Source organism: Symphalangus syndactylus, chromosome 13, assembly GCF_028878055.3.
Source record: "Symphalangus syndactylus isolate Jambi chromosome 13, NHGRI_mSymSyn1-v2.1_pri, whole genome shotgun sequence".
Classification (NCBI taxonomy): Eukaryota; Metazoa; Chordata; class Mammalia; order Primates; family Hylobatidae; genus Symphalangus; species Symphalangus syndactylus.
This window is the reverse complement of record NC_072435.2, coordinates 81,190,574-81,214,547: the sequence shown is the minus strand read 5'-3', so window position 1 is coordinate 81,214,547 and position 23,974 is coordinate 81,190,574. Positions and strand designations below refer to the sequence as shown.

At 36.4% G+C, this 23,974-nt stretch overlaps 1 protein-coding gene across 2 annotated transcripts; it reads right to left on the bottom strand.

The window, feature by feature from the left end:
* Positions 1-915: 915 nt before the first annotated feature.
* Positions 916-22,682, bottom strand: NTS (neurotensin). Of its 2 annotated transcripts, XM_055240002.1 has the most exons (5): positions 22,665-22,682; positions 8,624-8,827; positions 6,398-6,459; positions 4,506-4,730; positions 916-1,685 (listed from the first exon to the last, which is right to left on the bottom strand). In XM_055240002.1, exons 2-5 carry the CDS (start codon positions 8,694-8,696, stop codon positions 1,533-1,535), a joined length of 513 nt encoding a protein of 170 aa, XP_055095977.1. In that variant the 5' UTR covers positions 8,697-8,827; positions 22,665-22,682; the 3' UTR covers positions 916-1,532. The 2 variants fall into 2 exon arrangements, with proteins under 2 accessions (XP_055095977.1, XP_063470972.1); XM_063614902.1 differs by lacking the exon at positions 22,665-22,682 and having other exon boundaries at positions 8,624-8,829.
* Positions 22,683-23,974: the final 1,292 nt, after the last annotated feature.

The window sequence follows — 23,974 nt, the reverse complement described above, 5'->3', positions numbered from 1 at the left end:
TATATAAATATGTATATAAATATATATATAATACATATACTATATATAATATATATTATATATAGTATATGTTTTATATATATATTTATATACATATTTATATACATATTATATATATATTTTATATATTTTATATATATATTATATATATATATTTTGTGTATATATATATATATATATCAGCTCATATCATCCTCCTGCAAACCTCATTGTTGTCTACATTTTATGATTCAATAAACAGGGAGGCTAAGTCAGTTGTCCAATACTGCTTAGTGAGTAATGGAGCTGAATCTAGGCATTCTAGCTGCAGAGAAGACACTCTTAATCATTATGAAATAGTTTCCTTCTTATAAGCAGGACTTTGGGCACTTTCAATTATGAGACAAATGGGATGGTAAGAGATGGTGGGGTAGTAATAATGAGAAGTCGTGATTTTACAAGAAAAACTCGGAGATCTATAGATTTCTCTTAACTTCTTTCAAGAGTAATATTAATCCTCAAGGAGGGACAATCTTCTCAAAGGGAGATGGAGTTGTAAAGTCTTCTTAATACCAGAACAACTCAAGATCTGATTTATCCTGCACAGATGACTGTGGGATAAGTTGCAGCCCTGTGAGGAGAGGACTTCCTAGACCTCTATAAAAGAAAGAGTCAAGGTAGTCACTGCTAATGATGACTTGCCAAGGCTTTGAGGGCTTCAGACACCATATGTATGATCTTAAAGAAAATTTAAAGGTGTTATTTCAAGCATAGCTTTTGCCTCAAATATGTCCTCCCAGTTGAGAAAAATATTAGTCACACAAATGCCTCAGTGAAGTTAAAAGTAAAACTATTATTTACTTGATCAAAATGCAAAAGGGGAAAAATTATATTACAAGTAACTCTATAAAGAAGTAAATCTGTGGAGAAACATACGATTTTGATGGTTAGTTGTCTTTTTATTAGCTATCAAGTTCATTTAACAGACAAAAAATTCAGTTCAAGGTCATTCACTAAAATAGGAAGAATTAACAATAGTTCATTAATCAATCTTTCAGCTGTTCCTATTTTATCACAACAACTTTTTCTATAGTTGAGAGATTCATGAGGAAGTCTTGAAAAGAATGTATGTTTCTTTCAATTCCAAAAAACATTCAGTCAAAATAATAAAAGAGGTGCTATTACTTTGTTTTGGGTGAATGATATGTAGGCTAGGCTTTGCTGTAGTACTTTGAGCTCATAAGCTGGTATAAAATTTCAAACATTTTGACTGTTTAAACAACTCAAGATATGTTTTGCAAAATTACAAAACATTATACATGTGACTTAATTAATATCTACTCCAATTATACACAACACATCATGCTGAAGATTTAGATTTATTTGAAAACACTTAGTCTAATTTATATTAGTGCAGAAAAATCACATTCAATAAACCACAATTGTAGAAGAGACAAATAAGTGTGTTTTGTCACATTTTCACACAAATATAATTTGATATTTAATTAAGGGATGATGAATCACAATCACATGTAAATAAATGATTTATTCTCTCAGTAATAGTAAGAATCTCTTTTGAGTATGTAGGGTCTTCTGGGTTTATTCTCATACAGCTGCCGTTTCAGAATATAAGGAATTTTTCTCTTTATGACTTCTTCCTTTTCATTTTTGTCATTTCCAGTATCAAGAACATCTTCCTGGATTAACTGCAAGATAGAGATAAAATAAGGGAAACTTACAAGAATAAACTCTTTTGTTTCAGAGCATTTTTCTACATTCTATCTCATTTGCTGTTAAGACAGCAAGACATATGTAGGTGAGATATGAGATACATGAAATTCAAAGAAATTGTTTTTTCAAAGGAGAGACGGCTATTCAGCGGCCGAAATAGTGTAAGAACATGGTAATTCTGACTCAGTTCAGTATTCTTCCTAGTTCACCAGGCTAGTTCTTTTAAAAAAATTCATAAACTTTACTAACTTTACTTGAAATACTATATATTTCAAGGCCGTACACTAATCCAGCCCTTTGAAGAAAAACATCAAATAGACCTTTGAGTACTTTTCAGGCTTCAATTTATGATGGAAATACCAAAAGGATGAAATATATAACATATTACAATAAATATAGTTTTTGATCTGGTAAACCAAGTTTGGCCACAAAGGTAACAAGATTTTATATTCAATTAAGTCAGTTACTGATTTGACATGAAAACCATTCCAAGGATCTACTTCTCAATAGAGGGATGAAAGGTGCTTTATCCAACTTCGTCAGTGTAGAACTCAACATATGAGAAAGCTCTGTTTAAATGATGACAATCTCTTTAGATTCTGGTGCTTAATCATTAAAGCAAGCTCAGATTCAATAACTTAAGGGAGTTGAGCACCATGTAGAATCTTGCCTGACATCATGAGGCAGGAATATGCCCCATTATAATATTAAGTATAATTTGTTTTCTAAGATTATGGTTCTGACTCAAAAATTTCAGCTACCATTGAAGAAATCTGTCCAGAGTTTAATACACAATTTACAGAAACTTTAAAAATATGTTAAAGATAGAAATTTTCTTTGTATTTTTGGTTGTCTTCTAATTTGAGGGGTCACTATAACAAATCCTGATAGGGGACGAAGTTTTAAATCGCAATGCTTATGAATACAATCTTACAACCAAGTACTTTATTTCAACCCACAGCTATTCAATTTCAGAGGAGAAAAAACAGCTACTGGCAGACAATCTAGTTTCTTAATCTTTAGTTTTTTTTGTGCATAGTCTGTAATTACTTGTACTATGCTCAGAATATTATCATTTTATTTTAAATCACTCAATAACATTTAAAATAGGGAAAAGTTTTAATCTTATTTGCACTTGATTGGTCTACATAATAGTTTACTGAGGTTTTTTTGGATAAATAACATATAATGGACATTTTCCTATATCAAAATATGTACTTTTCAAGTTTCTTTGACCTTAAACTTTTTGTTTGTTTGTTTGAGATGGAGTCTCGCTCTGTGGCCCAGGCTGGAGTGCAGTGCCGTGATCTCAGCTCACTGCAAGCTCCGCCTCTCGAGTTCACGCCATTCTCCTGCCTCAGCCTCCCCAGTAGCTGGGACTACAGGCGCCGGCCACTATGCCCGGCTAATTTTTTGTATTTTTAGTAAAGACGGGGTTTCACCGTGTTAGCCAGGATGGTCTCGATCTCCTGACCTCCTGATCCACCCGCCTCGGCCTCCCAAAGTGCTGGGATTACAGGCGTGAGCCACCGTGCCTGGCCAAAACATATTTTAAATACTAAACAATTTACCAAGAATTTAAATTAAATAATTAATAGTAAATTAAAAACTGGTCTTTTCAGTTTTTTGTTTAGAAATTATCTTTTTGCTTACAAGTTACAATAAACACTAGAAATTCTGCCTGCACTTCTTCTTATCCACAGGGTAGCTCTTTGGTAGCCAATCACAAGTTTGTTAAATTAGCAGGGAAGACACCCTTAGATCCCCAGTGTTAGTGTAAATCCAGAATATAAAATATTGACCAAATTTCTCTTAGAGGTTAATTTGAAAGAAATGTTTCCCTTGTCGAAAATTTTTAAAAATTTGTTTTGTTTTTGTTAAAGAATTTATTTTTCTTCCCCCTTCTCTTCTTTATCCTGACATTGTTCTATATCTTTCCAAAGCTGTAATTTATCTTTCAGAGCAAAATATATCAATGAAGACAATAAATTGTAAAGCATTTTGCAAGTAAATTATTACACACTAAGTTTTGTGTGTATTTATAAACAAACACAGAACACAAAGGTTTCCAAATAAACTGAAATGATGGGGATATATATCCTTACTATATATACCTTTATATAAATTAAAAATATTTTTATTTTCCTAATATATTCAAATACAATAGGTTCCAGATAAAACTAGAATAATAGGGATATATTAGGTTGGTGCGAAAGTAATTACAGTTCTTGCCATTACTTTCAATGGTAAAAACTGCAATTACTTTTGCACTAACCTAATATATCTTTATCCTATATTTTTATATAAAAATATATATTTATGTATATAAAAATATATTTTTATTTGCTTAATATATTAAAATACAAATATTTATGTTTTATTCCAGTTTTACTTGGAACCTTCATATTCTGTTTGTTTATAGATCACTACATATGACTTTGTGTTTCTAAGACAACATTTTGAATTGCTTAAATTTGTGAGATATGCCACCACCTACAACAACAAAAATTGTCTAAACATGCCATCCACTTAAGCATAATAAAAACATGTGGATCAAATCTGCCTTAAGATATATCCTCCTTTTAATATTGAAGAAAAACATATTTTGCTGAGTTTCAAATATTTGAAGGACACTTTGAAGATTTGAAGCAATGTTGACTTCAACACATGGCTTGTTCTTCTTCAATACTTGTAACTCTTCTTGTTATGATTATGATTGGGAATTTAAGAAATTAATACAAATGAGAGCTAACTAGTGTAACTATAATCATATTAATATTTTGTTAGTGCTATACCTCCCAGTGTTGAAAAGCCCTGCTGTGACAGATTTTGTGGAGCTGGTATATCGTCAACATTGCTTCCAAGCTAAAGCCATCTAAAGCAGTGGGAAGTTTCCTTCTTGCAACAAGCTCCTCTTCATGAACTTCTCCTGTTTCCTCAGCTAGGCTGTTCAAATTATTTACAAGACTGCAAACATTTAGCAGAGTCATCTTCCAAGAGGGAACATGTGCTTTACTAATCTGAAATATATTAAAAAAAAAAACCCTGCAATTAAAACTTGTGTTACATGAGCAAGAAATGAATTCCCAGTGTGCTAAACCATCACATTTAGGGTCTAATTGCTACTCCAGTCTAATAAATATAGTGTTATTTATTTAGTAACATCGTGTTCACAAAGTTATATACTGCCAATATCTCATAACTTCTATTTAATAAAATGCAATAGTTATATTCACATACACATGCACTTATGTGTGTACACACAGAGCAAAGTAAGAAAGCAAGGAAATTAAAATGATGGCAGAAATATATAAATGACATATATATCACAGATGAAAAATTAAAAATAAAAAAATTATTCTATCTCTATTACATTTCAGCTTAACATGTAATGGAGCAGTGACAAAGATGATATTATTAAATGTGGACAATTACAAAGTATGAAGCTAGTAATGCATTCCACACATTAATAATTGTTATGGGTAACATCATAGATTATATAGAACCTTCATGTATAAACTTGCACCTGGGAATTAGGTAAATCTATACCAAGACACCACCAAGACACCTAACTTGTCCCATTTTCTAACACAGACTATTAACTTCAGTTGTCTATTTTTGAACTGAAGAGGTTGTTGCCATTGGTATTCTGATTGAGTACTAAACAATGAGAACACATGGGCACAGGGAGGGGAACAACCCACACTGGGCCCTGTCAGAGGGTGGGGTGGAGGGAGGAAGGGCATTAAGAAAAATAGCTAATGCATGCTAGGCTTAATACCTAGGTGATGGGTTGATAGGTGCAGAAAACCACCACGGCATACGTTTACCTATATAACAAACCTGCACATCCTGCACATGTACCCCAGAACGTATTCCTAGGTACAGATTGGAATTTTAAAAACTTGCTTTCAAGACCCCAACAGAGGAGTAATAGGGCCCAGGATACAAAGTTGTATTTGGCTCAATTAAAAAAAAAAGAAGAAGAACATGTAAAAATAACATGTCTGTTATAGGGAGAATTTAAATCCAGACATACAATGAAGAGTACAGTTTAGTAATTCCTAAATACGTTATAGAATGGTAAATGTCTAGAAGATTATGAACTGCAATCCCTGCATTTATAAATAAGGAAACACAGGTAAGCAAGGTGAACTAACCCACTTGCTAAAGATAAAATATTTAATAAGTCACTGTTTCAGGATTAGATCTCAATGTTCCTGCTTGCCAGTCCATTGCCGTCCCCTCCATATTACATTTCTTTCGCAGGTTGTCATGAATTTTATTTCTAATTTAGGAACACCTTTTTATTTCCCTTAATATAATAAAAAAGGCAAAGAGCTCACTCTGTTTTCATTTACCTTGAGACCAACATACCTTTCATCATACCCAATGTGAAAGGCATGGAAACAAGTTCCTTCAATAACATTTACAGGCACACAAATATGTGTGGCAATTAATTAAAATTGCAACATGCTGATTGATAGAATTATAATTTCTTTGCCTGTCATATCAACACCTTTAACTTCTTTTAACTAAAAGAATTTTTTTTTTTTTCAAAAAGGAAATGCTTCTCAAGGAACTTTTCGATCTTGATGAGAAGTTATTACTATGGGAAAAGGATACCATGTTTATAATGAGAGTTCATATGTTCTTCAACCCAGGGTTAAAGAAAAGAAAAAGTTACCTTTGATGTATGCATATTGGTCAAGAAATCTGCTTCTAATGCTTTCATTTCCTCTTCTGAATCTGAGTAAAATCAAAATCAGGTTTACTATAATCACATATCATATAATTATATCATAATCTACAGATTTTAGGTTAATCTAAAAAAAATCTTAGAGGTTAGTGTCTTTCTTATGTATTTTCTTAAAAATAGTAATCCTAAAAAACAAATTATAGTTATACTTTAGCATAATAGGAAGCTAAAATAGTAGAAGCACTTCTAAGAAAATAAGCATATGATTATTTTTCAGACAGCTATTGATCACTTGGAGTTGTTTAATCTTTGAATTTCAGACCTTAAAAATGTGATTACATTGTATAACACATATTTTAGCCAAATATGTTGAGTAGTTTATTTCTTACCAGCCATAGTTTACATATATAGAAAATATGCATATTAACATTTAAAAACACAACATAATGAAGATTATACAGGAGACTTTTTCAAAGGGAATTGCTTATTGATAATTTTAGAATAATAAAGTTACGGAGGTTTACTTAACTTGAGATGCTTTTTTTACAAAACACACGTTGAAAGAATTGTATTTGTACTTTAAGAATTCAGCATTATGTATCCTTAATTTTTTCACAGGCATTTAAAGGAAATTGTTTAAAGCAAAAGTGGAGCTGTTCAACAACACATGTACAACAGCATTGGATGGATCTCTGGATTTTTAAAAAACTCCATCCAAGCTTCTGTTAATGAATATTTTACAGAGAAGGAAAATTTAGAAAATACTATACAATAATAAAGTTAAAAATGACTCTATCCTCCTTGTACTACACACTCAGTAAAAAGAAATGTCACAATCGGAGAAACCATTGGCTTAATTTTACCTAGAACCTAAATTATACAAGAGATCTTTTCTCCCTATTTGTTAGAGACATAATCTGTTTCAGGAATTTATGAACAATGTATACCAAAATCCTCATAACTTTTGCATTATTACAACAATTAGTTTCAAGTTAATAAACACAGTGCTTAATCAGTAACCCAGTTTTTCTTCCAAAAGTATGTGAATCTTTAATCTCATGTAACTTCCAGATAAAATCATAATTGTAGAAAAGTTTGTTTTTTCTCATAAGGTTTAAAAAGTAGAAGCTGAAAGTTATGTTCTGATGATTAAAATAAATTTAAAATTTTGTATAAATCACATTTATATCTTCTTAGATTTTAATTTCATAATTTAAATCAAATGATAGCATGAGTTTGAGTTAAACATTTCAATGTCATATTTATGATACATAAAAGCACAGAACAGGTTAAATTATTTTTGCTGCATTTACTTCCTAAGGGGTTCTTTTCCCTTTGAAGTGGTCATTCAAATATTTCTTAAATATTAAGTAGAGCCTTCTGCAATGGTTGTAATATTTCATGTTATACCTTTCAATTTATGTCTTATTTTCAAAGTGAGTTATTCATAGATATTTAGGACGATACAACTTCTTTCAAACCACATGCAAAACACTCTAAAGTCAAATCATTTCCATCAATATAAGAATACCAATTTTCCAATTGTATTTTGTATTAACTTAAATGGCATGGAAAAAATGCTAAACAGTTATATTAATAGCACAAACAGTTACATTATTAGACTATGCAAACTCTATTATCAAAAAGGATCTGGAATATTTTTGTATTTTTCTAGAAATAATTTTCTACAAATAATGCTTCATTCATTTTTCACTAAGCATCAATTTTCACTTTGTTATCTTAACACAAACAATTAAGAAAATAATATGGGGACTATTACAAGGGCGTGAAGGCCACCGCTTCCTAAGAGATTGAATGAGGATGAGAGTAAAACATTTTGAATGGAATGGGATTTAATGATAGGTTTGCAGGTTGACAGCCACTGCCTCTGTATTTCTCATTAGATAATGATCAGCCTAATTGAAAGTTTTGTAGGTTTTTTTTTTTTTCCCTCTAGTGGTTGAACTCCAAAGGGGGTCGTGCAGTGTTTCATTGAAATCCCTTTTATTGCTTTGCAGATTTTTAAAAGGGAAAATACATCTCTCAGTAATCATAAAGGCAGAGAAAAAGATACTCAGTTTCTGTCACTAGAAGGTAAATCCTGAATAAAAGGGAGCAACTCTTCTCCCTAGATACCTTAACATAAGTAGCAACACACTGCAAAAGAGAAAAAAGAAATCACTTCAGGGAGTTGTGAAATTCTGTTTTGCTTACCTGAGCCCAGACTCCAGGAGCTGAAAGCCAGGAGCAGCACGCATACAAGCTGCATTTTCATTCCTGCCATCATCTTTCAGCCTTCTAACAAGCCAAGTCCATAAAAGTCAGAAGCACACTGAAGGGGGCTCTCTCTAGCACTTCCTCTTGCCTTCAGCTGGCTTCGAAAGTGAGTGAACTGTGAGAGGTGCTCTGGCCATTCCCCTATATATATAGGCAGGAGGATGATGTCATTGATTGTACAGGCATTATCTTTGCGGGATGTGCCCTATCTTCACCTCCATCCCTCCCCTCTTCGCTCCGCTTTCTCCTCCCCTTTTCCTTTGTCCCCCCTGCTCTCCTCCCCAATTTCTGAACCTTGAGTGAAAGTGACGATCTTCCCTAATTGCTGCTGCTGCTGCTTTGGATTTCTGATGCACAGAAGGAGTCATTTAACTGCACTGCTATATAGAGCATACTGACAAAGAACCCCCAGTATCATCCTTTTCCCACTTCTCATTCCCCCACTCCAAAAGCTGTCATTTTGATTTTGTGAAACATGAGATCTGTTATTTCTAATTTTTAAGCAAAATCTCCAGGATGAATGCATGAAATCAGTGATTCCCTAGGCTTGGAAGTTCTCGAAGAGTTAGGGGGCTTCTCTGGTAATGCAAACTTCTGAGCAAATATTTAGTGGTTCCAAAACTAATACAGGTTTTAAATAATCCATGCTAGAATAAGATGGAATATAGACAGAGAATCAGTTATAAAAATTAAGTAAATAAGTTTAGAGGATAGGAAGAAAATCAATAAAAAGAAATAATAGTTCCAGGGAATAAGATATTATTTCCTAACAAATAGAAAATATTTTATTGTAAGTAATGAGAGATGACTGAACTATGTGTGCTGACTTTTGGTTGAATGTATTAGAAAAACAATTTCACGTTTATAAAATCCTGCTCTAAATTACTTACACGCTAGCAGGTAAAAATTTGTATTGTTGTATCACTGACTTTTTTCTGTACATTATCTCTTTTTGTGCCTGTATTTTTCTGCTCTTTTTGAATTCATTCTTGAAGCCATGTCCCATTCTTTGTATAATTCCCTTCTCAACAGTTTTTACTATTGCATCGGCTTTCTTTCCCTGTTATAATACTCTTTTCATCATAAAAACGAGATTGTACTTTTGGAAAGGAGACAGTCCTAAATAACCACCATTCACCAAAGTCACTTTTCTATGATAGTCTTCATGTATTTCATGAGTTACACTGATACCCACTCTTTGTCTGAGTTCTCAAAAGAAAATTGTTCAAAATGCCTTTTAGAGTAAAACTTTCTTCTTGTAGTAAGCATTTCAAGATACATGGGGTAATTTGACAAGTCAGTGCTGTTAGAGATGTGAATATTTGAATGTAAAGTTGTCTGAGCCTTGTTTAATTTTTAAATAAGTCAATCATATAGTAACAGTTGAGAAAAATAGGATTGATTCCTATAGATAATTGATTTGTATTATACAATCTATGAGTTTAACTTTTTCACCTTTACCCTAAACTTAACCGAAGAGATTAATTCCAAACATTTAATAATTACTTAGAATAGCAAGGAGTCTTTCATATAATACCAGAAATTTAATAATAACTGATATATTTATTACTTTTAGTTTGTTTTCTGAACTTACATAAAACACAATATTGAACATACTCACGTGGAGGAAGGTTTCTGTATTTAGTTGACAAATGTGAAATACATACATCTAGATGTTTTCTGCTTTCCTACCATTAGGGGGAGCAATAGAAGCTTGAAACACTATTTTCACGAGTCTCAGGGAGGATTTGTGCTTTCTTTTCTGTTACTATCAGAGCATCTTTGTGACAGAATCCTCTTAAAGCCACTTTGATTAACAAATCAGGAAAATTATGTATACTTTGCATGATAATTAGTTGTTTTCTCTGCTTTTGAATTGCAAATACAAAAATGATCTTTTAAAATGTGTGATAGCAGTCTAACAGTAAAAAGGAAAAGTGATTCTTATTTTCCTCAGATGATTTCTTCAATATGTTGACAAAATTGATTCCTAATTAATTAGAAAAAAGGGGGAGAGGGGGAGAAGGATTAATGGAAATTCATTTTAGATATATAACATAGATATTAGTTGTTAATGTGAAAATTGAGATATATGATAAATATTCCAGAATAGGGGAAACAATAAGTTATGTCAAATAATTCAAACTCAAATAGATGCTATATGCTATTTTCCTTTTGGGGAAAAAAGATGTATAACTTTGGTAAAATTATGATGTAGATAAACTTTGACCTCTAATTGGTATTTTCTTTAATGTGTTACACTTTTTGTTTCTAGCTCTAATCTAATGCCCTCAAGCTACAGATAAACCAATAAAACAATTTGTTGTAGGGATAAAGGTTAAGTATGTATTTTTCCACTTAAAAAGTACCCTATGAACTTCCTAAATGATGCCTTTAATGCAGGATTGTAGACACCTTGCTATGGAGATGGGTGAACTGTTTTTATTTTAAAAGCTTTTTATCCCAGATCCTTTTTCTTTTTTTTTTTTTTTTTTTGAGATGGGGACTCTCTGTTATCAGGATGGAATGTAGTGGCGTGATCTCGGCTCACTGCAATCTCCTCCTCCTGAGTTCAAGCAACTCTCCTGCCTCAGCCCCCCGAGTAGCTGGGACTACAGGCACACCACCAGGCCCAGCTAATTCTTGTATTTTTAGTAGAGATGGGGTTTCACCATGTTGGTCAGGATGGTCTCGATCTCTTGACCTCATGATCTGCCCACCTCGGCCTCCCAAAGTGCTGGGATTACAGGCGTGAGCCACCACGCCCGGCCTACCTTAGATCCTTCTAAGGGTTACCTAGTTCTTAAAATATCTGATAAAGATTTTAAACATTGTCCCTTAATAATATTCCTGTGTTGGCCTTCTTAAGTGGGTGTTACCTGTTAGGTACCTGTTGATTACAACATCTCTGAAGTAGGTAGATTTCTAAGCTTGTACTGTTACTTATGTCAGACCTTTATTAGGCAATGGCTGAAAATAATCAACAGAGACACCTGAAGAATTGGCAGTTAGAAAGAGTGGTCTGTAAGCTTATCTCATTTGGAGAAGGGCAAGCTCAGGAATCAACTGATGAAGGGTTGGTTCTTCAGTTCCTTATGGTTTTTTCCTATAGCTCTGGTGACTTTAATACCTCATTAACAGCTTCCTGGACTTTCCAATCTTTTGGTAACCTAAATACCTAAAACTTGGCCTGATGTATTTCTACAACCTGGAATCTCCCCTTCACCTTCCTTTGATCATCCTGTATTTTATGGCCTAATCAACAAAAACATTTCCAAGTTTGAGTCCTGAAAGTAGTCTTGTCTACTTCTATTTTTCCTAGTTTTCTGTTAAATGCTCCGTAGTTTGTTTATACAGTGTATGGTAAACTGTAAACTGCTAGAAGGAAAACATTCTGACTTCTAAGGTTTATAATCCATAAGTGATTAATACATACTTACTAAGTTGAATGAAAATACTGATTATGTTAAATTTCTTACATGCCCTTTCCATGTTTTAATTTTAAATGTTTCTTTCAGCCACACCTTTTAACATTCTTTTGTTATCATTAATCTTCATATTTTATGTGAGCTTTTATAGTCAGTTTTTTCAGCCTTTTCCCTCATCATCCTTTTCCTCTCTGACTGGCAATGTTAACTTTAAAAAAATCATTCAAGAAGATTGCCCTTGGATCATGTACAATCATCAGCTGAATGTTTAGATAAATTGTGACTTTGCTCCATTTCTATAAATGAGTCTATCATTTGAAGCTGCAACTCTGATTCATCTGACCAAACAATGATGTCAAAGTCTGTGAACTCAATTGATTTTTCTGTTCAATTAAAGTCTATTTTCTAGAAATACAGATGGATGCGTGCATGCATACACCCACACAGAATGTGTATAACCCAACCTTGGAGATTTAGGTAAATGTAAACAAACGTTCAATTTCCCAATCTGTATGTAACCTTGCTTTGCCCATAATCCTTACAAATTCCTAGCTCATTTCCTTTCGGCTCTTCCTATCTCTGTTATTGCATCCTTATAGGTAATTAACCTGGAAAAATTGATGACTGACTTCTGTAGTCAAAGCATATTTTGCAACTTAAACCGTAATTACAAAGCACGGTTTGCTTGGGACTTACATGTTAATGAGTTACTGTATTTAACTAACCACGCTCCACATTACAGCCATTGCTGACTTCACCTATAATCTTGCTTCTCATGTCTAGGAAAAAATGTAAATACTCACAAAATCACCACCCATTACGTGTAATGCTCAGGTAGTTTTCCTTATAGGTCTTCCTTTTGAATAAGACCAAAATAAAAGTATTACAGAAAAAAAGTTCCTGACAAATTTCTTCTTTCATGTTTCTTAGTTTTATAAATTAGTGTAATTATCTAATGTAATAAATGAGATAAATTCTTATTATAAGAAAACTTTCTCTCTTCTTTTTTAATATTACAAAGTCTAAGAAAATTTCCATAGCACCTGCAATACCTGAAACAGAGCAGATGTACTTGAGCTACCGTCTATCAGGAGCAAATTCACTGAAACACTTTTTTTCTTTTTCTCAAGAATATACTACATGTTAAATTTGGAATGTAATGGTTTTATATTATTCATACTCCTTGGGTTTATGATTCTTTTAAAATTTACAGTGCTTTCCCAGTGAATCTGATAAGTGTTATGGTTTTGAATCCTACCTATTTCCTAATAACCTCCAAGTTTGTATCTCTGACTACTCGAGTTGTATATGCAATCACCTCATTAGCAGCTCTACTTGGAGTTTCATTAGGCAGACTTATTGTCTAAAGTAAAACTTTTGATTCCTCCAAACATCTTTCTAAAAATCTTCTGCCCCTCTAGAGTTTTTCATTTCAATTATTAGAACCATGATTTACTGAGTTGCACAGATCTAAAAACTAGAATCCATTTACATTGTTTCTCTCTCCCCTCCACTTCCAAGCTAGAAAAACCCCCTGGGGTGCAGGCCTGTTCCAAAATATATTTCAAATCCAACTACTTTTCCTTATGTCATTATTGCCACCTAAGTCCAAGCCACCACCACCTTTCTCCTGAGCTGCCATAATAACCATTTGAGTAGTCTCCCTACAACCTTGATCCCTTTCAGCTTTCAAAAACTCCAGAAAAGTTTTTAAAAATGTAAATCTACCCCTGTCATTCTCTGCTTAAAACACTCTAAAAGTTTCCTCTTGTAATGCCTGATGATGGCCTATGCTACCTGAGTGGGTTTTTTCTTCCTCTCTATCATCGTATTCTACCATTCTCCCCTTCTGTTCCTATGTTTCAAGCACATTGGTCTTCTGGCTTTTCTGCAACATGGTAAGCTTTTTTGTTAAAGATCTGCAATGAACACTGTGATTACTGTTCATCAAATATTCATTCCCTTACTCCTCCTAGAGTGGATGAAATATACTTCCTCACTCTTAACTTAGGAAATGAGACTTGCTTTGGCCAGTGGGATGTTAGTAGACATAAGAAAAAGACAGACTTGATTTGTGCTTGAAACATAGGACTTTCCCTTTTTCTCTTCTGTCATTGCCATGAGAAACTCTTTTCTTTTCTCAGATGATCCCAAAATGAGGAGGGACATATGGAGCAAAGTTGCCCCAGCTGACTTGCACACCTGCAGTGTAAGGGAGAGATTCCTGAGCTTAAAGCAGGGTTACCCTAGCTGATTCAGAGACACGTGAACAGAGTTAAATAATTTGCTTTAAAGTAATTGACTTTTGGAGCCACTTGTTATACAGCATTTTTGTGGCAATAGCTGACTGATACAACCACTTATTTTAAAACCTATTTCACCACTATCCCCATTCAATCTCTACAAGTCTTTATTTGTTCATTTATTTTTGTCTTTTGTTAATAAAAGCATGGATATTCTTGTCTTGTTTCTCTAAACTATCAGAACATAAATAATTCTCCTCATAGTAATCATTCAGTAAATACTGATGATATGCATTAATGAATTAATTGAATTCCAAGAATCCCTCCCTGATGGCTTTAGAATAAGCTACCGCTCCCTCACCTCTCACAAGGACATTTTTATTCTCCAATCTGTGAATAATAAAATCCAGGAAACCTCTTTTGGAGAAATTCCTAGCAAAACGAAATAGTATGAAAAAAATGCTTCCTTTCAAAGATTCTTGAATATTGATTTAATTCCAGTTGGAATTTTGTAAGTTGTCCTTGAGGAAAACTGGGTGTATGGTGTTACAGAAGGCCCCAAATTTGGTGAGCTGATTCGTGCAGAAAGGATAAGTACCCGCAAGCTGTCAGACATGGAAGATTCTAGTCAACATTAGAGCATTCTGAGTCTAGAAGAAACAGCCACTGTAACCACTACTACAGATCCAAGAGTAATCTAAAGAATACTTTTGAAATTCATTATCGAAAACCTACTATATGCCAGGTTGATTTTATTTCATGTAACATAGCATACCGTGAAGCAGAGTTCACAGGATATTATTCCTATTGTGCAGGTTAAAAAAAATAAGAGATACAAAGAGTTTAACTAAGGACAATGGGACTTACTAAGTAGAGTATGGGTAGGACTGCAATGCTTTCATTCCAAAGCAACAGCTAATCTTTGTAACATTAATACCAGACCCAAGTAATAAGTCAAAGAAAATCTTGTATTAACATGCTGTATAAAATATTATGCCAAACAAAGTACAGGCTAATACTTTTAACTTAAAAGTACATTTAGTGAAAAAATTAGGTGTGATTTTAATTCTAATTCATCAGTTTAACCATGTTTTTCTATCTTTTCAGACTTAGGTGTATTACACATATTAAACAAAAACACAGACCTTTGATCTCAGAATCCTTCTTCTAAACACAGAGATCATGAAGAACCTAAATGGGCTGTGAATGCAATGAATTGTTGTGACTGGGTAGAAGATAGAAAGTATGCATAGAAGAATCAGAGAAAAAGTGAGGTTTTAGCCAGAGGCGAGTCAAAGCTTGGTGCCTGGGAAGGAGAATATTTCCCACTTTGTACTCTAGGTGGAGGCACTAGTATGTATAGAGTGGAAATATCAGGCAAGAACTCACAGTACTAGACCATATTTTAATGTCATCATAATTCATTGACCCAGAAAACGTTAAAACTGAAAAGAGCTGTATGGAGCTAGTCTCATACTTTCATTTTTCTGAGAAAGAAACAAGTCCAGATATTCTAGATGGGTGACAAATTTCCTTCATCTTCCAACTCTTAATCACATAGGCCCTAACTGCTCTGAGTCTGACCTCACTTCTTTTCTCAGGGGAAGGATTGATTCTCCAACATCTGTCAAGCTACTTTGAGAAATAATTTCTTCTTTGTGAGTTTCTGTATAGCATCCCCACAAGTTGGAACACATCAAAGGGATTAGTCACCATGAAATCGGCTTTCTTTTTGGAAAGCCTATTTTTTGTCTTTATTCAGCAGAATATCTTGCTTTTGGCACAATCAATTCTGTTGCTATCGTTCAGTAAACACAAATCCTTTAGCTCCTAGATCATGGAACGTCTACTTGGATAAACTTTTGTTTTACTGTGTAACATCATCACCTTTTTTCTAAGTCTCTCTGGCCCTGAAGTTGAATGGACATGGTCATATGTCAGATAACCATACTCAAATACCTACAAGGACCAGGCAGGTAACATATCCTATTTAGGTTCTATTTAGGGGGACCATCTCTGTGCTACTGAGCTTCAGATGATTTTTCTCCACAAGAAAGTACAAACTGGGGTGGAGGGGTGGGGCTGAGGCCAAGGTGGCCCACTAGAAACAGTGTCGTTGGGAGACTCTCATCTAAAAGAACCATAATAAGTGTGAGAATCCTTTACCGGCAACCAAGGTATCCAGGTTCTCTCATCAGAACTGACTAGGAGGCTGGCATGATCCACGGAGAGGAAGAACAGTGTGGTGCAGTGGCCCACCTGAGAGCCACATGGGGCAGGGGACCCCCTACCCCCAGCCAAGGGATGCAGTGGGTGAGCACGCTACCCAGCTGGGGAAACTGTGCTTTTTCCATGGTACTGTGCAACCCATGGATTGGAAGATCCCACTCGTGAACCCACACCACTGGGGCCTAGCGTCCCAACTCCGGAGCTGCGCAGATTCTCAACAGCATCTCAGCTGGAATCTGCTTAAGTCTACCAAGCTGCCAGCACCACAGCTGCAGCTGACTGCTGTCTAAGCCATTTGAGCTCCTTGGGGAAAGGGCAGCAGCCAGCACTGGGACTCACAACTGCCTAACATGCTAAGCTCCCTGGGTGGGGGAAGGGCAGCATTCATCTCTATAGCTCCAGACTGCATTTTCCCCCTGCTGGAGCCCAGGAGTCTGGACCACTTGGTCCCAAGATGTGTCTCCCACAGCCCAACACTCTGACTGTGGCAGATGGCAGCCAGACTGCCTTTTCAGGCCTGACCCGGACTCATCCTTTCTCATTGGGTGGGGCTTCCCTGCAGGAACTCCAATAACTCCAGCCAGAAGCTCAGGGACACAACCTGGATTTCCCTGGGCCTGAGCCCCTAGCGGGAGGGGTGGCTGCAGTCTCTGTGGACCAGCAGACTTAGCCTTTCCTCCTGGTAGTTCTGAGGAATCTGGGCAGCCCAAACAAGTGGGTTTTCCCCCAGCAACGCACACCCTCTCCACCAAGGGACAAAGTGGTTTGCTAAATTGGTCTTGTTCCCCATGCCCCCAAACTGGGTGAGACCCTACAACAGGGGTTGTCAGACACCCTGTACAAGACCAACCCTACTGGCATCAACTTGATGCCCCTCAAGTTCAGATATCCCAGAAGAAGGAGCAGGCACCCATCTTTGCTGTTCTCCCAGTTCCTTCCGTGACATCTCTGGCATGGGGATGAATCAAATGAGTAGGTCCTGAAGTAAAGCCCCAGCAAACTGCAGCCGCCCTACAGAAGAGGGACCTGACCATTGAAAGAAAAGCAAACAGAAAGCAAGCACAACAGCATCAACTACAACAAAAAAGCCCACACAAAAACCCCATCCAAGTGTCAGCAGCCTCAAAGATTGAAACTAGACAAACTCATAAAGATGAGAAAGAATCAACTAAAAAATGCTGAAAACCCAAAAAGCCAGAGTGCCTCTTCTCTTTCAAATGATCACCATGTCTCACCAGCAAGGGTGCAAAACTGGACAAAAGAAGAGATGGACAAATTGACCAAAGTAGGCTTCATAAGATGGGTAATAAAAAACTACACTAAGCTAAAGGAGCATGTTCTAACCCAAGGCAAAGAAGCTAAGAACCTTGATAAAAGGTTAGAGGAACTGCTAACTAGAATAACTAGTTTAGAAAGGAACATAAATGACCTGATGGAGCTGAAAAACACAGCACGAGAACTTCCTGAAGCATACACAAGTATCAATAGCTAAATGGACCCAGCAGAAGAAAGGATATGAGAGTTTGTAATCCACCTTGCTGAAATAAGGCATACAAACCAGACTAGAGAAAGAAGAATGAAAAGGAATGAACAAAGCCTTCAAGAAATAGGATTTCATAAAAAGACTGAACCTGTGATTGATTGGAGTACCTGAAGGAGGCAGGGAGAATGGAAACAAGCATGAAAACACACTTGAGGATAATATGCAGGAGAACGTCCCCAGTCTACCAAAACAGACCAACATGCAAATTCAAGAAATACAGAGAACACCACTAAGATACTTCATGAGAAGATCAACCCTAAGACACCTAATCATCAGATTCTCCAAGGTTGAAATGAAGGAAAAAATGTTGATGGTAGCTAGAGAGAATGACCAGGTTACCTACAAAGGGAAGCCTATCAGACCAACAGTGGATGTCTTGGTAGAAACTCTACAAGCCAGAAGAGATTGGGGGCCGATATTCAACATTCTCAAAGAAATAATTTTCAACCAAAATTTCATATCCAGACAAACTAAGCTTCCTAAGCAAACGAGAAATAAAATCCTTTTCAGACAAGCAAAGGCTGAGAGATTTCACTACCACCTGGCCTGCTTCGCAAGAGCTCCTGAGAGAAGCACTAAATGTGGAAAGGAAAAACCAGTACCAGCCACAGCAAAAATACACCAAAATATAAAGTCCAATGGTACTGTGGAGAAACTGCACCAACTAGTGTGCAAAATAACCAAATAGCATCATGATGACAGGTTGAAATTCACACATAACAATACTAACCTTAAATGTAAATGGGCTAAATGCCCCAATTAAAAGACACAGACTGGCAAATTGGATAAAGGGTCAAGACCCATTGGTGTGCTGTATTCAGGAGACCCATCTCATGAGCAAAAACACACAAAGGCTCAAAATAAAGGGATGGAATAAAATTCACCAAGCAAATGGAAAAAAAAAAAAAAAAAGCAGTGGTTGCAAGTTTGCAATCCTAGTCTCTGACAAAACAGACTTTAAACCAATAAAGATCAAAAAAGACAAAGAAGGGGATTACATAAAGGTAGAGGGAACAATTCAACGAGGAGAGCTAACTATTCTAAATACATATGCACCCAATACTAGAGCATCCAGATTCATAAAACAAGGTTTTAGAGACCTACAAAGAGACTTAGACTCCCACACATTAATAGTAGGAGACTTTAATACTGAACTTTCAATATTAGATCAACAAGACAGAAAATTATCAAGGATATCTAGGACTTGAACTCAGCTCTGGATCAAGTGGACCTAATAGACATTTACAGAACTCTCCAGTTCAAATCAAAAGAACATACATTCTTCTCAGTGCCACCATGGCCTTTATTCTAAAGTCCACCACATAATTGGAAGTAAAACATTCCTCAGCGAAGAGTATCCTGGCTAACACTGTAAAAACCCATTTCTACTAAAAATAAAAATAAAGATAAAAATAATTAGCCGGGCGTGATGGCATGCACCTGTAGTCCCAGCTGCTTGGGAGGCTGAGGCAGGAGAATCCCTTGAACCCAGGAGGCAGTGGTTGTAGTGAGCCGAGATTATGCCACTGCACTACAGCCTGGGAGACAGAGTGAGATTGTCTCAAAAAAACAAAACAAAACAAAACAAAAATTTTGTTTTTCTTTATTTCTTCTTAAAAAAAAGGATATATGTGCGGAACGTGCAGGTTTGTTACATAGGTATGTGTGCAGCCAATCATCGTGGCACACATAGGTATGTGTTACATAGGTATGTAACACAGGTATGTAACATAGGTATGTAACATAACCTATGTGTTATATAGGTATGTGTGCAGCCAATCATCGTGGCACACATAGGTATGTGTTACATAGGTATGTAACACAGGTATGTAACATAGGTATGTAACATAACCTATGTGTTACATAGGTATGTGTGCCACGATGATTTGCTGCACCTATCAACCCATCCTCTAAGTTCCCTCCCCCACAAAGTCAGGAGTTTGAGACCAGCCTAGCCAATATGGTGAAACCCCATCCCTACTAGAAAAAAAAAAAAAAAATAAATAAATAACTGGGCATGGTGGCGGGTGCCTGTAGTCCCAGCTACTCAGAAAGACTGAGGCAGGAGAATCACTGGAACCTGGGAGGTGGAGGTTGCAGTGAGCCACAGCACTTCGGCCCGGGGGACAGAATGAGACTCTGTCTCAAAAAAAAAAAAAAGTGATGTGTAGCTACTGAGTTCAGCCTCAAGGTTCACCATTTTGCTAGTTTCTCATTTAAATTCTATTTCTGTAAATTTCCACCTCTGGCTTTAGATTTTAATTCTCTGGACCGCTCTCATCACCTGTAAAATAAAAATAATAATAGTTCTCTAAAATAAAGTAATATGGATCATATTTATTCTTATATAGTATGCATATATTACAAAATGTGTTATGTAGCAGGCATTCAATAAAAGTTAGCTTACACATCCAACAGTAAACTAAACTCGCCCCTCTCATTTACTTATTTTTCCTCTTCTACTTTACATTTACATACTTTAATCTCTTTAAATCATTCCAGGATATGTTCACGAAATCTTAAATCAGATTCCATCTCAGAGATTCTATATGAACATTATTTCTCTTCCTTCTCTCCAAAGTTAAGCATTCTTTTGTCTCTTTGCTTTCCAATATTGAGGTCTTTTAGTGTTAGTTTCATTTGTAGCATTTGTTCCTCTTTGGGTTATTTTTTAACTGAGGTAAAATTTGCATCCAGTGGAAGGCATAAGTCCTAAGTATAAATGTTGATGAATTTTGACAATTGTATACATTTGTGCAATTCAACCCCCCCCAAAATTGGGAAAATATTCATACCTGAATATTTTCTCATGCACATTCCCAGAGAATCCTCTGACATCACAGGTAAACACTTAAATTTGCCTATTTTTAATGTTCATATAAATTGAATCAATTTTTGTATACTTTTTAAGTGAGTGTCTACTGATGTTCAATATAATGCTTTCAAGATTGCTTTATGGTACTACACATATCAGTAGTGCATACCACTTTATTGCTGAGTATTATTCCATTGTATGAATATACTATAACTTTATTTGTTCTCCTGTGCAGTGAACATTTGTGTTGTTTCTAGTTGGGAGCTATTACGAAAAAAGCTCTTATGAAACTTGCCTCACATATCAGTATATTCCTGGACATATATTTTTATTGTTCCTGTATAAATACCTAGAATGAAAGTGCTGAGTTTTAGAGTAGGTGTATGCTTAAGTTAGTAAGAAACTACCCAACAGTTCATTATGGTGGGTGTACCATTTTAAGTCCTTGCTAACATTTGATGTTACCATTCCTTTACATTTTAGCCATTGTAGTTGTTGTAATGTGTTATCTCTTGGTTTTCAATTTCATTTTTTATGACAATGTTGAACTCCTTGTCTCATGCATAGTGGCTATTCTTTGTTGTTGTTGTTGTTGTTGTTGAGACAGGGTCTCACTCCGTAACCCAGGCTGGAGTGCCGTGATGTGATCTTGGCTCATTGCAGCCTTGAACGCCGGGGCTCAAGCATGCTCCTGCCTCAGCCTCCAGAGTGGCAGGGACTATGGGTTGTGCCATCACACATGGCTAATTTTTGTATTTTTTGTAAAGATGGGGTTTCACCATGTTGTCCAGGCTGGTCTCAAATTCCTCGATTCAAGCAATCCGCCTGCTTCAGCCTCCCAAAGTGCTGAGATTGATGGTGGTGGCCCATCTGGAGCAGCCGCTGTGGGAACACCAGCTGCAGCAAAGGAGGTGCAGTCAGAGCTGCATACTCTGGAGCTGGCAGGAGCTGAGAATAGGTGGGAGCACTGCTCCCTACCGAGTTGGGTGGGCTGAAGCCCTGTGCTCCAGGGTGCAGCTACAGCCACCCAGCCATGGACAGCATGTTGATAGCAGGAGACAGGCAGGTTCCTGGGTGGAAAGTGGCAGGTCCCCAGTGAAACTCCACTTTCAATCCAGGGATAGCCTGAATCCTAGGGCCTGGGCTGCCAGTTCTGAGTAGAGTTTATTCCCCGGAGTGAAAACTTATGGTGTTTTCTCTGGGCCCACCCATGGCTGCCCATGAACCAATTAGCACACACTTCCTCCCTTCTGACCCCATAAAAATCCCAGACTCAGCCAGACATTGGGACTACCACCTGCACAAAGGAGCTACCCACTCCAGGTCTTGTCTCCATTGAGGGCTGCACTCATCAGGACTACCTACCTGTGGAAAGGAGCTACCCACTATGGGTCTCCTCTCCGCTGAGAGCTGGACACTTGTCAGGATGCCCTGCCTGTGGAAAGGAACTATTTTGTAGGCTATTAGGAGCACTAATCAGAAAGAATAAAAATGGTCAATTGATTCCATCAAACTTAAACACTCGCTCTTTGAAAGACATTCTCATGAAGATAGACAAGCTGCAAACTGGGAGAAAATATTTGCTGTGCATATATCTGAAAAGAGAAACCTCATAACTCAACAATAAAAAGATAGTCCAGTTAAATAATGGGCAATAATCTGAACAAACACTTTCCAAATAAAAATATGAGTAGCCATGGCTGGGTACAGTGTCTCACACCTGTAATGCGGTCACAAGATCCTTAGGGTGTTACTTTTCCAGCTCGAAATCTCTGTGGCCAGTGGCACCTTTGCTCTTTTGGTCTCCTGAGAGCTGTTCCTTTGCTCAATGAAGCTCCTCTTCACCTTGCTCACCCTCCAGTTGTCCACATACCTCATTCTTCCTGGATGCAGGACAAGTACTCAGGACCCATCGAATGGCAGAACTGAAAGAGTTTTAACACAGACAGGACTGAAACACCTCCCTGCTCACAGCTTTGTGGGTGACAAGAAGGAGAGAAGGAGAGAAAAGCTGCAGATGTATTAGTTTATTTTCACGCTGCTGATAATGACAAACCTGAGACTGGGAAGAAAAAGAGGTTTAATGGACTTACAGTTCCACATGGCTGGGGAGGCCTCACAATCATAGTGGAAGGTAAGGAGGAGCTAGTCACATCTTACATGGGTGGCAGTGTGCAAAGAAAGAGAGCTCATGCAGGGAAACTCCCATTTTTAAAACCATCACAACACGTGAGACTTATTCATTATCACAAGAACAGCACAGAAATAACCTGTCCCCATGATTCAATCATCTCCCACCAGGTCCCTCCCACAACACATGAAAATTATAGGAGCTACAAGATGAGATTTGGGTGGGAACACAGAGCCCAACAATATTAGAGGCCCTTCGGGGAATCCAGACCTAGAAGCTCCCCAAGTCAGAGCTGTAACACTCTCTTTGGGGCTCTGCAGTTCCTGGCATCCCAAGACTTCTGGGTTCCACTGTGTTCCCTGGTCCCTAGAGTGGACGTCAATTGCAGTATGCCTGGTTCTCACTTATAAGAAAAAGCTAAACATTGGGTACACACAGACATAAAGATGACAACAATAGACACTGGGAACTACTGGGGCCTGAGGAGAGAGAGATGGGCAAGGGTTGAAAAACTATTTATTGTATACTATGCTTACAACCTGGGTGATGGGATCAAATGTGCCCTAACCCTCAACTTCATGCAATATTTCCACATAACAAAGATGCACATATATCCTCTGAATCTAAAATAAATGTTGAAATTAAAAATAAGTGAATTGCGGGCTCAAAATTAAATCCACAAATGTATTACAGTCAATTGATTTTCAACAAAGATGACAAGTATAATGATAGGAAAAACGCAGGTTTTTCAATAAATGGTAATGGAAAAACTGATATGCACATGCAGAAGAATGAAATTACATTCTTATATCACACTATATAAAAAAAGCTCAAAATGAACAAAAATCTTAAATATAACACTTCAAACTGTAAAACTGCTAGAAGAAAACATAAGGGAA